Raw genomic sequence first — 16,137 nt, 5'->3', positions numbered from 1 at the left:
GGAAGTGTTGAAGTGTTGATGGGTGGAAGTGTTGAAGTGTTGATGGTGGAAGTGTTGAAGTGTTGATGGGTTGAAGTGTTGATGGGTAGAAGTGTTGAAGTGTTGAGGGTTGGAAGTGTTGAAGTGTTGAGGGTTGGAAGTGTTGATGGATGGAAGTGTTGATGTGTTGATGGGTGGAAGTGTTGAAGTGTTGATGGGTGGAAGTGTGGAAGTGTTGATGGGTAGAAGTGTTGAAGTGTTGAGGGTTGGAAGTGTTGAAGTGTTGAGGGTTGGAAGTGTTGATGGATGGAAGTGTTGATGTGTTGATGGGTGGAAGTGTTGAAGTGTTGATGGGTTGAAGTGTTGATGGATGGAATTGTTGAAGTGTTGATGGGTGCAAGTGTTGGAGTGTTGGAGTGTTGAGGGGGTGGAAGTGTTGAAGTGTTGATGGGTTGAAGTGTTGATGGGTGGAAGTGTGGAAGTGTTGATGGTGAAAGTGTTGATGGGTGGAAGTGTGGAAGTGTTGATGGGTGGAAGTGTTGAAGTGTTGAGGGTTGGAAGTGTTGATGGATGGAAGTGTTGATGTGTTGATGGGTGGAAGTGTTGAATTGTGATGGATGGAAGTGTTGATGGGTGGAAGTGTTGAATTGTGATGGATGGAAGTGTTGATGTGTTGATGGGTGGAAGTGTTGAAGTGTTGATGGTGGAAGTGTTGAAGTGTTGATGGTGGAAGTGTTGAAGTGTTGATGGGTTGAAGTGTTGAATTGTGATGGATGGAAGTGTTGAAGTGTTGATGGGTGGAAGTGTTGAATTGTGATGGATGGAAGTGTTGATGGGTGGAAGTGTTGAAGTGTTGATGGGTGGAAGTGTTGAAGTGTTGATGGTGGAAGTGTTGAAGTGTTGATGGGTTGAAGTGTTGATGGGTAGAAGTGTTGAAGTGTTGAGGGTTGGAAGTGTTGAAGTGTTGAGGGTTGGAAGTGTTGATGGGTTGAAGTGTTGATGGATGGAATTGTTGAAGTGTTGATGGGTGCAAGTGTTGGAGTGTTGGAGTGTTGATGGGTGGAAGTGTTGAAGTGTTGATGGGTTGAAGTGTTGATGGATGGAATTGTTGAAGTGTTGATGGGTGCAAGTGTTGGAGTGTTGGAGTGTTGAGGGGGTGGAAGTGTTGAAGTGTTGATGGGTGGAAGTGTTGATGGGTTGAAGTGTTGATGGGTGGAAGTGTGGAAGTGTTGATGGTGAAAGTGTTGATGGGTGGAAGTGTGGAAGTGTTGATGGGTGGAAGTGTTGAAGTGTTGAGGGTTGGAAGTGTTGATGTGTTGAAGTGTTGATGGGTGGAAGTGTTGAAGTGTTGAGGGTTGGAAGTGTTGATGTGTTGATGGGTGGAAGTGTTGAAGTGTTGATGGTGGAAGTGTTGAAGTGTTGATGGTGGAAGTGTTGAAGTGTTGATGGGTTGAAGTGTTGAATTGTGATGGATGGAAGTGTTGAAGTGTTGATGGGTGGAAGTGTTGAATTGTGATGGATGGAAGTGTTGATGGGTGGAAGTGTTGAAGTGTTGATGGGTGGAAGTGTTGAAGTGTTGATGGTGGAAGTGTTGAAGTGTTGATGGGTTGAAGTGTTGATGGGTAGAAGTGTTGAAGTGTTGAGGGTTGGAAGTGTTGAAGTGTTGAGGGTTGGAAGTGTTGATGGATGGAAGTGTTGATGTGTTGATGGGTGGAAGTGTGGAAGTGTTGATGGGTAGAAGTGTTGAAGTGTTGAGGGTTGGAAGTGTTGAAGTGTTGAGGGTTGGAAGTGTTGATGGATGGAAGTGTTGATGTGTTGATGGGTGGAAGTGTTGAAGTGTTGATGGGTTGAAGTGTTGATGGATGGAATTGTTGAAGTGTTGATGGTTGCAAGTGTTGGAGTGTTGGAGTGTTGAGGGGGTGGAAGTGTTGAAGTGTTGATGGGTGGAAGTGTTGATGGGTTGAAGTGTTGATGGGTGGAAGTGTCGAAGTGTTGATGGGTGGAAGTGTTGAAGTGTTGAGGGTTGGAAGTGTTGAAGTGTTGATGGGTGGAAGTGTTGATGTGTTGAAGTGTTGAGGGTTGGAAGTGTTGATGTGTTGATGGGTGGAAGTGTTGAAGTGTTGATGGGTGGAAATGTTGAAGTGTTGATGGATGGAATTGTTGAAGTGTTGATGGGTGCAAGTGTTGAAGTGTTGGAGTGTTGGAGTGTTGATGGGGGTGGATGTGTTGAAGTGTTGAAGGGTGGATGTGTTGAAGTGTTGATGTGTTGAAGTGTGAAAGTGTTGATGCGTTGAAGTGTTGAAGCGTTGATGTCTTGAAGTGTTGAAGGGTGGATGTGTTGAAGTGTTGATGTGTTGAAGTGTGAAAGTGTTGATGTCTTGATGCGTTGAAGCGTTGATGCGTTGATGCGTTGATTCGTTGAAGCATCGACGTGTTGAAGTGTTGATGTGTTGATGCGTTGAAGCGTTGATGTCTTGAAGCGTTGAAGCGTTGATGCGTTGATGCGTTGAAGCATCGACGCGTTGAAGTGTTGATGTGTTGATGCGTAGAATTTTGGAAGTGTGGATGTGTTGATGTGTTTAAGTGTGAAAGTGTTGATGTCTTTTAGTGTTGAAGTGTTGACGTGTGGAAGTGTTGACGTGTGGAAGTGTTGACGTGTGGAAGTGTTGATGCGTTGAAGTGTTGATGTGTTGAAGTGTTGAAGGGTGGATGTGTGGAAGTGTCGAGGTGTTGAATTACATGAAGCACGCCGATGACTTTCCGAACTCCTTTAATATTTTACATCTTCTGTTTGGAAGTCATTATTCTCGTGTGTTTAATCATCATATTTATTACATGATCACTCTGTAGCGATGCTCTCATACTCGGTTTACAGTCCGTGATCGCTCTCGTCAATATTTATTGATTACCTGCACCAGAGACGTGACATCACATCGTCTGTGCTTATTATTGTTTCCTTAAGAAAAAGGACAACAACAACCTAAACCACAACAAATAAAACAATATGTAAATAAATGTATAACAGATAGTAATTGTAAATTGAAAAACAAATTATTCAAAAACAAATGAGAGGAAAAAAAGGTTATAATAATAATAATAATAATAATAATAATAATAGTAATAATAATAATAACAATAATAATGAATACATAAATAAATAAATACAATTATAAAATTATATATCAACCTGAACTGCAACAAATTAAACAATATGTGCATATAACAGATAGTAACTGTAAATTGAAGAACAAATTATTTTTTAAAAAATGAGAAAAAAAAGGTAATAATAATAATACAAATAATAAACATAAATAAAGAAATAAATACAATTACAAAATAAAAAATATATAATAGATTCTTTTTTTAAATGATGAATAAATATAACAATAGTAATGATGATAATAATAAATAAATAAATTAATAAAATAAATTCACACACCAGATTCCCAGCACCTTTAACCCCGGGGTCATGTGACCGTATCTTAACGCGAAACAGAAAACATTGTTTTTTCATGCACTGGTCAATTTCGAGATTTTGCTTCCATAACATGTCTTCTTTCAGGATAGTGGGAAGAAACATTTATTTTACTACTTCTGTAGATTCCTCCCATTCTTTCAACCGTTAGGTAATGCCTCATTTGCATATTTAAACATAACATTTCAGAAAACTCGTAATACAAAGAATAATTATCTTAATGTCAGTATTCAACTGGTGAAGTTTAACGGTGATATCTACTAGTTGATATGTTTAAACTATATTCTGAAGGTTTGTACATATCATTTACAACATTTTATTCCTAAAAACATGGCAATCTTTTTTTCTTTTTTTTTATGGCTGACCATATATTCTGATGTATGGGGTGGTATAAAGAGATATCCTCATGTAAAAACCTTCAACTCTAACATGTTGACAAAATGAGACCAGGATTTTGAACTTGGCTTTATCGCCTGAGATATTGATGTTTAAAATGTTCTGCTCATAGAAAACTGCTGCAGATCAAATCAAGCGCTTCCTAAACTAACAGCCAGCAGCTGGCGATCCAGATGTTTTGGCTTCACTTTTAGATATTTACTATACAACCCATGTGTTTATGATCAAATTAAGAACATAAAATAGTTTATCTGGCTCTTATTGTTACTAATTTTGCTCTCAAAGTGCATCCAATGGATTCATTTAACTTTAAAATGTAGTTAGCAAATAGATATAAGAACTGGACTCATTCAGGACCGAATCTAACAAAAATGAAAAGTTCTTGTTCTCCACCAGAATTACTGAGAATTCACTGAAACAACATTTAACCTCCAGGAGTTAGAATACACTCGACCAGTGAAATGAATGAATACAACGTGAACAGCTGGGAGGAGACCACGGGGAAGACCCAGGACTAGGTGGAGAGATTATATCTCTACTCTGGCCTGGGAACGCCTCGGGATCCCCCAGTCAGAGCTGGTTAATGTGGCCCGGGAAAGGGAAGTTTGGGGTCCCCTGCTGGAGCTGTTGCCCCCGCGACCCGATCCCGGATAAGCGGTTGAAGATGGATGGATGGACAACGTGAACATTTTGAGACGTTTCTGTTAAAAAATCAGATGAGCTCTGGAGGACGTGTTGAGCTGTTGGCTGTCTGGAGGTTTGTGGGGATTTCTCAAAGCAGATTTGTTGAGGCCCGGCTCCGTCCGTGAATGAAAACACTCGGCGGGTCATGAGACTCCCAGAAGGATTACCTCGGACCGGAGTCATGAGACCGGCTGCAACAAAGAGCCCTGCTGCCTCACATGCTCGTCATATGAACCCGCTCAGCTGCATGAAGTCAACTCCTTTCTCATCTCTGAGCTACACCAACGCTGCACACTGAGCCGGGTCCTAGGAGAGCTGTTGGGTCCTCGGAGAGCTGTTGGGTCTTCGGAGAGCAGCCGGGTCCCAGAGAGCTGTTGGGTCCTCGGAGAGCAGTCGGGTCCTCAGAAATCAGCCTGGTCCTCAGTCCTCGGAGATGGCCCGGTCGGGACCAGTTTTAGGACCGAGCGAGACGTCTGGAGGTTCAGGTACAGACGGAGTCGTCGCTGCTGGGGGCGTTCATATGGACCCATTTGAAGGCACCAATAATCACAGAGTCTAGTGAAAGTGCCGTTGGATTCTCTGAACACCACGGTTGTCTTTTCCTGAGTCCTTCTGAATTCTCCTTCACGTCTTTCCTTGACCTCATGACGTTTTCCATCGAGGTCGAGGAGAAGAAGTTAGGAGAAGGCTTAACTTTTTGATTTTTTCGACTGCAGCCCTGTTTGCTTTCTGGTTCAACCTCTACTTCTTCTTCTACTCTGTTTACTGGTAGATTACAGCCTTGCGTAGCCTAAAGCGGCAATTACTGACCAAACTACGTAGCCTGGTTTATTCGTTTTAAACCGGTTGAATGAAACACGCCTAATTCACGTTTATTTTTTGTGACATTTAAAAAATTCACTCAAAATTCGCTTTATAATTGAACAGAAACTAAAACGACTACAGCGACTACAGCGACACACAGAGTCATTAGTCTGGATTGAAACGCCCATTTAAAGGACACTTGTGTGTGTTTGCTCTGCAGCAGCAGCAGCAGCAGCAGCAGGATCAGCAGCAGCAGCAGGATCAGGATGGGACGGGGCGATAAGAGGATTTCATGCATAAAGAAATAGAAAGCTCCACTCTCCCAGTAATTAGCCAGATACATGCAGCCATGAACAGTTTATAATGACGGTTTAATTTGGAGCTGCAGCTTAAATGATCGTTCAGAGATTTAAAGTTCTGCAGCAGAGTCGGATTTGGAAATATGCAAAGATTATTTTCAATAATGTTTTAAACATTCCATGTTTATTAGCTAACAGGGTGACAAGTTATTTACGGTGTAACTTCCTGCAGTGAATTGTGCCTGCGTCGTATGAATCAGTACATTTAATATAAATACTAACCGGTTCCTACCGGTACCTAACGGGGAACAAGGGAGCAGCTTTAGAGGAACTATGAACTGAATGATACTGTACCTTCGGGGTTCAACACGCTGTTCTCATCCACCGTTCGTAGCTATACCTATAAGTAATGCACTGTAATTCATATTCAGGAAATCAATTCACATTTAATCCACGTAATTGTCAACCAGGAAGTATAAAGAGCGTCAAACGCCCAACCGGACGGAGGTCGGGTCTAAAAACACTGAAACCAGAAGTCAGTCTTGATTTATGCGTCACGTAATCACACCATAAATCGCGGGCGGTTTTATGAAGTGTGACCGCCAGCAGTCTTCTTCTTCACTGCCTTTGAGGTCGTATTGTCGTGTTTCTTGGCGTGTTAGCGCCGCCTGCAGGTCAGAGAGATAACGTGAGGCGTGGTTGGCAGGAAGGTGAACGGCGTCCTCGATGTGTGATACGAACAAAACGAGGACTCGCTCACCAGAGACATTCTTTACTGCTGCAGACTGTCCGTCACACGTCTCTTCATTCATTCTGATTAAATCTAGTTTAGAACATTTCATTTAGTCTTCAGATGAAACGGAAAGTTCACTGAAGAAATGAGTACTGAAAGTGGGATTGATTGATTGATCGATTGATTGATTGATTGATTGATTGATTGATTGATTGATTACGTTTCCCCTAAACAAAAGTTCTGAGACTTGATTAAATGTCCAACATTTCAGTGTCCGTAATGTGAACTGACTCAGATTTGAGTAGTCCTGATGTTTCCTTCCTGTTTGTGTTCAGACTCAGAGAGCGTGGATCGAGAGGACTTTCCAGAAGAGAGAATGTGTCCAGATTATTCCCAGCAAAGACGCCAGCAGGTCCGGACAGCCTGGACGGCTTCCAGAGTTTCATATACTCTCTCTTGTTTCCTGTCGTCTCTCTGCCGTCTGATTTAAAGCGTTGTCTGTCTTTATCGTGTTGTTGTTGTTGTTGTTGTTGTTGTTGTTGTTGTTGTTGTTGTTGTTGATGTTCAGGTGCGGTTGTGGTCAGCCGGTGTCGCAGCACACCTCGGTCCCTGCGGGGGCCAAAGAGGAGGGGGCCCCTCTGGTCCAGCTGGAGGTCCAACCTGCAGAGAGGTGGAACCCCCTGAAACACACCCAGACCTCGTCCACCGACTCCTACGGGGTCATCGAGTTCCAGGGAGGAGGACACGTCAACAAGGCCTTGGTGCTTTTATACTTTACTTTAATATATATATATATCTATATATATATATTATATATATAGATATATATATCTATATATATATATCACATGGAATGTTTGTTATTTATCGTTTAATGTGTTTTAGCATTTAATAGTTGATGTTTAATACTTCATATATTATGTGTTTAATCTTTTTAAATATTGTTAATATATTTAATATTTAATATTAATTGCGTGATGATTAGTATTCAACATTTAATTTTAAATGATTAATATTTAATATTTAATGTTTTAGCATTCAATAGTTAATTTTTAATATTTGTGTTTAATTTTTTTTTATATTTTTGATTTTTTTATATTTTAATGTTAATATGTTTAATATTTAATATAAATTTCATGATTAATATTTAACATTTAATAGTTAATATTTGATGTGTTTAATCTTTTAGATATTTGTAATATTTTTAATGTTAATATGTCTAATAATTAACATTAATTACGTGATGTTTAACAATTGACATTAAATGTTCAATATTTAACATTTAATGTTTAAAAATTGAATAATTAATGTTTGATATTTAATATTTGATGTATTTAATCTTTTAAGTAATTTAGTACTTTTTAAATATTTAAATATTTTTAATGTTTTAATGTTTGATGTTTTTATTAAATGATTATATTAATTGACATTAAATGTTTAATATTTAATGTTTTTTAATGTTTTCAGCATTTAATAGTTAATTTATAATATTTAATATTTGTGTTTAATTTTATTTAATATTTTCACATATTTTGATATTTTGAATGTTAATATGTTTAATATTTATGTTTTAATATTAATTGCGTGTTGCATGTTTGATATTCAATGTTTAATATTTATGTTTTAATATTAATTGCGTGTTGCATGTTTGATATTTAACGTTTAATATTTAATATTATTTAATGTTTCTGTGGTACACCAACACCAGCGGATCAATAACAGTTCCTCCTCTTTTCACTCTTCCTCCTCTTCCTCCTCTTCCTCCTCCATCCTCCTCTTCCTCCTCCTGCTCTTCCTCCTCCTCCTCCTCTTCCTCTTCCTCCTCCTCTTCATCCTCCTCCTCTTCCTCTTCCTCCTCCTCCTCTTCATCCTCCTCCTCTTCATCCTCCTCCTCCTCCTCGTCTTCCTCCTCTTCCTCCTCCTCCTCCTGCTCTTCCTCCTCCTCCTCCTGCTCTTCCTCCTCCTCCTCCTCCTCCTCTTCCTCCTCCCCCTCTTCCTCTTCCTCCTCTTCCTCTTCCTCCTCCTCTTCTTCCTCCTCTTTCTCTTCCTCCTCTTCCTCCTCCTCCTCCTCCCCCTCTTCCTCCTCCTCCTCCTCGTCCTCCTCCTCTTCCTCCTCCTCCTCCTCTTCCTCCTCCTCTTCCTCCTCCTCCTCCTCCTCCAGTACATCCGTGTGTCCTATGACTCTAAAGCGGACCACCTGCTCCACCTGATGATGAAGGACTGGCAGCTGGAGCTCCCCACGCTGCTGATCTCGGTCCACGGCGGCCTGCAGAACTTCGACCTGCCCCCCAAACTGAAGCAGGTTTTTGGGAAAGGCCTGATCAAAGCCGCGGTGACCACCGGAGCCTGGATCTTCACTGGAGGAGTCAGCACCGGTACAAACCAGACCTTTTACCTTTCACCGTGTTGATCGGAGACTAGTGTTGAACTCTGGACGGAGCCAGGCTAGCTGTTTCCCCCCGTTTCCAGTCTTTATGCTAAGCTAAGCTAATCCAGCTCTGTTCTCATCAGACAGCTGAACATCTGGAACAAACAGAAGAGCAGGACGACTGACGGCGACTAAATTATAATTCATTTGAGCAAAAAGATGTAAAATGTTACTGATGACCACTTCAAGTCCTTTTAGTTTTTCAGTTTAAAACAGAATCCACATCAGTTCAGACGGCTTCAGCTTCATAGACCCTTTTAGTGATGACGTCATGATGAGGTCATAACGGTGCTAGCTGGAGGCTAAACAAAGGAAAGACTGGAGGCTAACGGCTGCTGTTAGCAGAAGGCTAAACTATTAGCAACCCTTTCTCTCCGTCTCTGAAACGCTTCTCTGATGTCGTCCGTCTCTCTTTGTGACTGACTTCACTGAAGGATAGTTAACTAGAGACATCCAACAGAGGACGGCGCCGGGTCACGGTCCCTCTGCCTCACTCCTCGCCGCCAGGAGACCACTTCACCTGCAGTAGTCTCCAGCGGCGTAGCGGTCTAATCTGGTCCCGCTGGTTCATGTTAACGTTCCCAACTACCTCTGGTGATCCTGGAGAGAGAGTGACGGCACATGTTGAGAGGAACCAGGATGTTCTTCAGACGTTGTTAATAAAACAAGACAACCATACTTGCCAGCGTTAGCTAGCGTGTTCATGGCTACTAACAGAGTAAGGAGGTCGATAGACGTAGCGATGGATGATGTTTGTGTGGTGATCACGTCTTTCTACTGAAACCTCTTCCTCTGACTGGATCCTGATCTCCGTGGCGTTTCAGGTGTGATCCGCCACGTTGGAGACGCTCTCAAAGATCATTCGTCAAAGTCCAGAGGGAAAGTCTGCGCTATCGGCATCGCACCGTGGGGCATCGTGGAGAACAAGGAGGACCTCATCGGGAGAGACGTAAGACAAACCAGAACCAGACCGAACCAGAACCAGACTGAACCAGAACCAGACCGAACCAGAACCAGACTGAACCAGAACTAGACTGAACCAGAACCAGACTGAACCAGAACCACACTGAACCAGAACCAGACTGAACCAGAACCATACCGAACCAGAACCACACTGAACCAGAACCAGAACAAACCAGAACTAGACCGAACCAGAACTAGACCAAACAAGAACCAGACTGAACCAGAACCAGAACCAGACCGAACCAGAACTAGACCGAACAAGAACCAGACTGAACCAGAACCAGAACAAACCAGAACCAGACTGTACCAGAACCAGACTGAACCAGAACCAGAACAAACCAGAACCAGAACCAGACCGAACCAGAACCAGAACAAACCAGAACCAGACTGTACCAGAACCAGACCGAACCAGAACCAGACCGAACCAGAACTAGACCAAACAAGAACCAGACTGAACCAGAACCAGACTGAACCAGAACCAGAACAAACCAGAACCAGACTGTACCAGAACCCGACCGAACCAGAACCAGACCGAACCAGAACTAGACCGAACAAGAACCAGACTGAACCAGAACCAGACTGAACCAGAACCAGAACAAACCAGAACCAGACTGTACCAGAACCCGACCGAACCAGAACCAGACTGAACCAGAACCAGAACAAACCAGAACCAGACTGTACCAGAACCAGACCGAACCAGAACCAGACCGAACCAGAACCAGACCGAACAAGAACCAGACTGAACCAGAACCAGACTGAACCAGAACCAGAACAAACCAGAACCAGAACCAGACTGTACCAGAACCAGACCGAACCAAAACCAGACCGAACCAGAACCAGACTGAACCAGAACCAGAACAAACCAGAACCAGACTGTACCAGAACCAGACCGAACCAGAACTAGACCGAACAAGAACCAGACTGAACCAGAAACAGACCGAACCAGAACCAGAACCAAACGGAACCAGAACCAGACTGAACCATAACCAGACTGAACCAGAACCAGACCGAACCAGAACCAGAACCAGAACAAACCAGAACCAGAACCAGAACAAACCAGAACCAGACTGAACCAGAACTAGACCGAACCAGAACCACCTCTGTAAGCTCTTCACATTCTGTGATAATGTTTTTTAAACTATAATTCTGGCCACATCTGTCACAGTGCACCTTTAACGGGCTCATGTCCCCCTACAGTACCAGCACAGACCACTAGAGGTCCACAGGAAACTGCTGTTATACACACCGACACTCATTGTTTAATAAATCATTAATATAAAGACTGAAAACAAAGAGTCTCGAAGCAAACAGACGAAACTCTGTTGTTTCCTTTATAACAGCTGCAGTAGCACTGCCGCCGTTTTGGAACAAACAATTAACTTTCACTTCTTATCAATAAACGTTCTTTGATTAAAACTCTCTGTTCTTGACTTGAGCCTCCGTTGTGACTCCTCCCACCTCCGATTGGGCCAATCACGTGTGTGCGTTCCAGGTGACCCGGCCCTATCAGACCATGTCCAACCCGCTCAGCAAGCTGTCGGTCCTGAACAGCAGCCACTCGCACTTCATCCTGTCTGATAACGGGACCAGCGGGAAGTACGGCGCCGAGGTCCGACTCCGGCGGCAGCTGGAGAAACACATCGCTCTGCAGAAGATCAACACGCGTGAGTCACACACCTGGGACACCTGTCAGCCAATCAGGCGCTTCATCTTTCTTCAGGTCTTCGGATGAAACGTTTTGGACTCCTGGTGGCACCATCATGTGACCAATCATGTGACCAATCATGTGACCTGTGGGTTTCCCTTTGTCATCCTATGCCTGGAGATGTCTGTAAGGCAGGGACAGCAAAGGGAGGCTCAGCCGTCACTCACTTCAACCACAGAAGAACCACAGAAGAACCACAGACTGCTAACCAGAGACACCAGTTAACCAGTTAATGACTCCCTGGTGATCAACAGAATATCATTAAACACAGTCAGTTTATTAGATATACAGCTGCGTAAACATGCTAGCAGATTAGCTCGCCATCCGTTGTGTTACGGCTCCCCTTCGTTGATCACGTGACCGTCGGTCATGAACCCTGAGTGTGTTTCCTGTGCGTCAGGTCTGGGCCAGGGCGTCCCCGTGGTGTGTCTGATCCTGGAGGGGGGTCCTAACGTCATCTCCATCGTGTTGGAGAGTCTGAAAGAGGAACCTCCGGTCCCCGTCGTCATCTGTGACGGCAGCGGTCGCGCCTCCGACATCATTTCCTTCGCACACAGATACTGCGGGGATGACGGGTGAGTGACGGTTCGGCGTTCTCAGAGATCAAAGCTCTCGTTACATCACGTGACCGTCTGGTGGTTTTGTTTTCTTTTCAGGTTGCTGAGCGACGGCGTCAAAGACCAGCTGCTGGTCACCATCCAGAAAACCTTCAACTACAGCCGCAGCCAGGCGCAGCAGATCTTCCTCATGGTGATGGAGTGCATGAAGAAGAGAGCTCTGGTAGGTCAGACGGACCGCTTCATTCAACCGCCATCTTCAAACCCGCGCAACAATAAAACCGCCGAGTTCATTCATCACTCGTCCTGTCGTCTGTGTGTCACATTCATCCTCATTCTCTGTCATGGTTTTCCTTCGAACACATTTATTTGTCGCAGGTCAGAGGTCAGAGGTCAGAGGTCACAGGTCACAGGTCAGAGGTCACAGGTCGCAGGTCAGAGGTCGGGGTGGTTGGAGGGTGTGATTAGCTTTAAATCAAAGATAGTCAGAGGATATTTTACTGAAACTCTGTGTCACAAAAGCTCAGTAATGAAAACCCTTCAATCCCACTCCGACCCGTAGACTGCATATAAAAGAGAACGTAGTCACCGTGATGTCACCGTGATGTCATCGTGATGTCACCGTGATGTCACCGTGATGTCATCGTGATGTCACCATGATGTCATCGTGATGTCACCGTGAGGTCATCGTGATGTCACTGTGATGTCACCCATCGGTTTGAGGACTGTCGTTTTGAAGCCTCGTCTTTGGCATTTTGGCCGTCGCCATCTTGGTTGTTGTTTTTTTTGGAACCTAAAGTGACCATGTTTGGAAACCCGGCGGAGGCAGCTGCTGTTACGATAAGTTAACCTTCTTTACGTAAAAGTAGCATACTTCAACTTTATCTTATGAAGTTTACTTAAGTACACTTTATGTAGTAAATATACTAATGTCAATGTACTAGTAGTATACTTGTAAGTGTACTACTTCAATACTTTTTAGTTTATAAAAATATACTTTGAAGTGTAAGAACAATAAACTTTGTGCACACAACTAGTTTACATCTAAGTTGTATTTTGTACTGTAACTATACTATGAACAATACTCCAAGTGAACTTAAAGGTATACTGTTAGTTTAATAGGCTTATACTTGTAGCTCACTTTTTAGTTTATGAAAGTAGACTTTGTATACTTTAACCTGTAGTACTTAGCCAGTGATTTATGTATTACATAAAGAGACTTTTGTTATTTGACTTGATGTTTTGTGATGATAAAAAAATAAATTAATTTTTCTAACACGGTGAATCCAAAAATGTAGAAAATTCTTGATGAACTGAAGTAAATTCATCTCAAAACATTTGTTTACAAACTCTCACACACTTTAATAGGCGACTCTATCCAACAATGAGCACAACTACAAGCCTAGTTCACCTTTCTGTAGGCCTATACGGAAAGAATACTTCATTATACTTTTATTAAGATGCATCAAACAATCCGGAGGAATCAGGCCGAAGAATCAGCTTCATTCTGGTGTTGTGTACCCGGAATTAGCAGCTAACGCTAGCGCCAAACAGCAAGCTCGGGTGTCAAGGTACATCTGTAATTCTCATTACTGTGATATTAATCGGACACTAATTTTAAAGAGCAACAGTCGACTACTTCTGGAAGTACGTGGATTGGAACACACTCCAGCTCTATTTAACATCATAACTACGTCAACGAGCGCATCAGCAACGCCTCACTGGCGACATATGAATGTAGCTTTACAGTCTTTTAATACGGTGGTTCCCGACCTATTGTCAGTGTGTTAAATGAGTAGTATTTTCTTTTTTATTAAATCAACATTCTTTAATGAATATAACTCGTCAGTGTTGCCTCTCTCTGTGAAAATGTTGTTTTTGAAAGGCTAAACGCCAACAAATATGGATCAAAGCAGAATATTTCCTCAGATAAAAACTAGGGCTGTCAAAGATCACGTGATAATAACGCGTTAACGCTGAAGGGAAGGGACATGACGGCGATCAACCTTCATTTGTTAAGGTAGCGCGAACACTCACAGGCACAAAATAATTATTAGACGTGAATAAAACAAACATTTAGACACGAGAGATGAATGCGTACAAACTTGTCAAAATGAAAGTCCAAACATACGTCAGATTACATTGAAGTCTATGGGATCTTCCTATATGTGGTGGTCTGATGTCCGCTTGCTACACCGGAACCCCAGACAGACAGTATAAACCCTTTGACCCCAGATTAGATGGCAGCTCCCGTATGGGGGATATTTAGGCTTCACTTCGGTTCAGCGGGAGGAAGTGGAGACGCGTCGGTCATCTTTACATACAGTCTGTGATCTAAAGCAGCAGGCTGTAAAAGCAGCAGCAGCAGCGTGGACCTGCCGACTGTAACATTAACATAATGACCACGGTTTTACCTTTGACCCCAAAACTACGCCGCTTAATGGAGATTGATCCGTTACCCTCCGCCATTTATTTAATCCCACAATCCTCTGCTTCTTCCTGAGGACAGCTGCAGCATTCAGATCAAAATCACATCAATTCACTTAAAATGATTTGTTGTCAGATTAAATGTTTCTGCACAGACCTGAAAGCAACACTGACTGTTCACTGGTCAGTACGTTGATATCACTCGATATCAACATACTGACAGTAACTCGTCTGTTACTGAGTCAGAACGTCTGTGAAACATAAGATAAGGTGATTCTTTATTGAGGGGAAACTAAGGAGCTGCAGCAGCATAAAGACAGAAAGAAGTAGAGATACTATAGAAAATAGAATAAATGAATTAATGAATAAATCATATGAATGAATAAATAAATAAATAATACAAATAAATAAAACTAATAATAAAGATAATAATGGGTATATACAACTAGAATAAGAATAGAAGTAAAAGTAGAAACTCTATAAGAGCCGTTAAAGACAGTTATCAGTGACAGTGGAAGTTAATAATCAGCGTACAATTCTTTGGTCTCTAATACACCTAATATTATAATACTCCTAATATTATAATACTGTAATAGTCCCAAAACTCCCAGTACTTCAATACTCTTAATTTGGGCTTTCAAAGTTAATACAAATTCGTTTTAACGGCACCAATTTCTTTAACGCATTAATGCAATTTTTGATTTATTTAGGTTGTAGCGGCTCAGTTTTAAAGCTAGAGTGAATAATACTGGTCGCCTGAAAATTGTCAGAAAAATGTCCAAAAACAAGTCCCAAAATGTCAGAAAAACTTCTAAAAAAAAGTCTAAAAAATGTAAAAAAAAAAAAATAAAAAAAGTCTGAAAAAAGTCTGAAAAATTTCCGAAAACAACGTAGAAAAATGTAATTTAAAAAAAAAAAAAAAGTCCCAACATATCCGAAGAAATGTCTAAAAAAAGTCAAAAAATGTCTGAAAAAAAGTACCAAAATATCTGAAAAACATCTTAAAAAAAGTCAGAAAAATGTCCAATAAAATGTCTGAAAAAAAGGCAGAAGAAAAGTCTGATGCTGGTATCATATGAAACTAGAAAACCTGATGACTCAATCGGTACCAATCATGTCAGGCTAGCTGGTCATGAAGGAGGTTAAATAACACTCCAAACTGACACAACATTTTTGCGAGGTAAACTGTCAGAAAAATGTCAGAAAAAATGTTTTAAAAAAGTCCAAAAAAATTAAGAAAAATGTTTAAAAATGTCCGAAAAAAGTCGGAAAATTGTCAGATAAAAAGTCCCCAAAATGTTTTAAAAAGTGAAAAAAAGTTAAAAAAATGTAAAAAAAAAAAGCAAAAATAATGTCCAATAAAAGTCAGAAGAAAGTCTGAAAAATACTAGCTTGTCATGAAGGTGGGTAAATAACACTTCGAAGTTACGCTAAATGTTGGAGAGGAAAAACTGTCATGTCCGTTTTCAAAGGGGTCCCTTGACCTCTGACCTCCAGATCAGTGAATGTAAATGGGTTCTATGGGTACCCACGAGTCTCCCCTTTACAGACATGCCCACTTTATGATCATCACATGCAGTTTGGGGCAAGTCATAGTCAAGTCAGCACACTGACACACTGACAGCTGTTGTTGCCTGTTGGGCTGCAGTTTGCCATGTTATGATTGGAGCATATTGTTTTATGCTAA

At 41.8% G+C, this 16,137-nt stretch overlaps 1 protein-coding gene across 1 annotated transcript in view; it reads left to right on the top strand.

Annotated features, from left to right (window-relative positions):
• The window catches only part of LOC119477271 (transient receptor potential cation channel subfamily M member 1-like), a 40,629-nt gene that overhangs the window by 6,684 nt on the left and 17,808 nt on the right, over positions 1-16,137 (top strand). The window contains exons 3-9 of the mRNA XM_037751265.1: positions 6,706-6,782; positions 6,939-7,131; positions 8,532-8,745; positions 9,623-9,747; positions 11,254-11,425; positions 11,867-12,041; positions 12,123-12,246. Of these exons, the coding sequence (XP_037607193.1) occupies positions 6,706-6,782; positions 6,939-7,131; positions 8,532-8,745; positions 9,623-9,747; positions 11,254-11,425; positions 11,867-12,041; positions 12,123-12,246 (1,080 nt within the window). The remainder of the gene's footprint in view (positions 1-6,705; positions 6,783-6,938; positions 7,132-8,531; positions 8,746-9,622; positions 9,748-11,253; positions 11,426-11,866; positions 12,042-12,122; positions 12,247-16,137) is intronic.

This window comes from Sebastes umbrosus, chromosome 2 (genome assembly GCF_015220745.1).
Source record: "Sebastes umbrosus isolate fSebUmb1 chromosome 2, fSebUmb1.pri, whole genome shotgun sequence".
Classification (NCBI taxonomy): Eukaryota; Metazoa; Chordata; class Actinopteri; order Perciformes; family Sebastidae; genus Sebastes; species Sebastes umbrosus.
The sequence above is the reverse complement of the archived record's forward strand: the minus strand, read 5'-3'. Positions and strand labels throughout refer to the sequence as shown.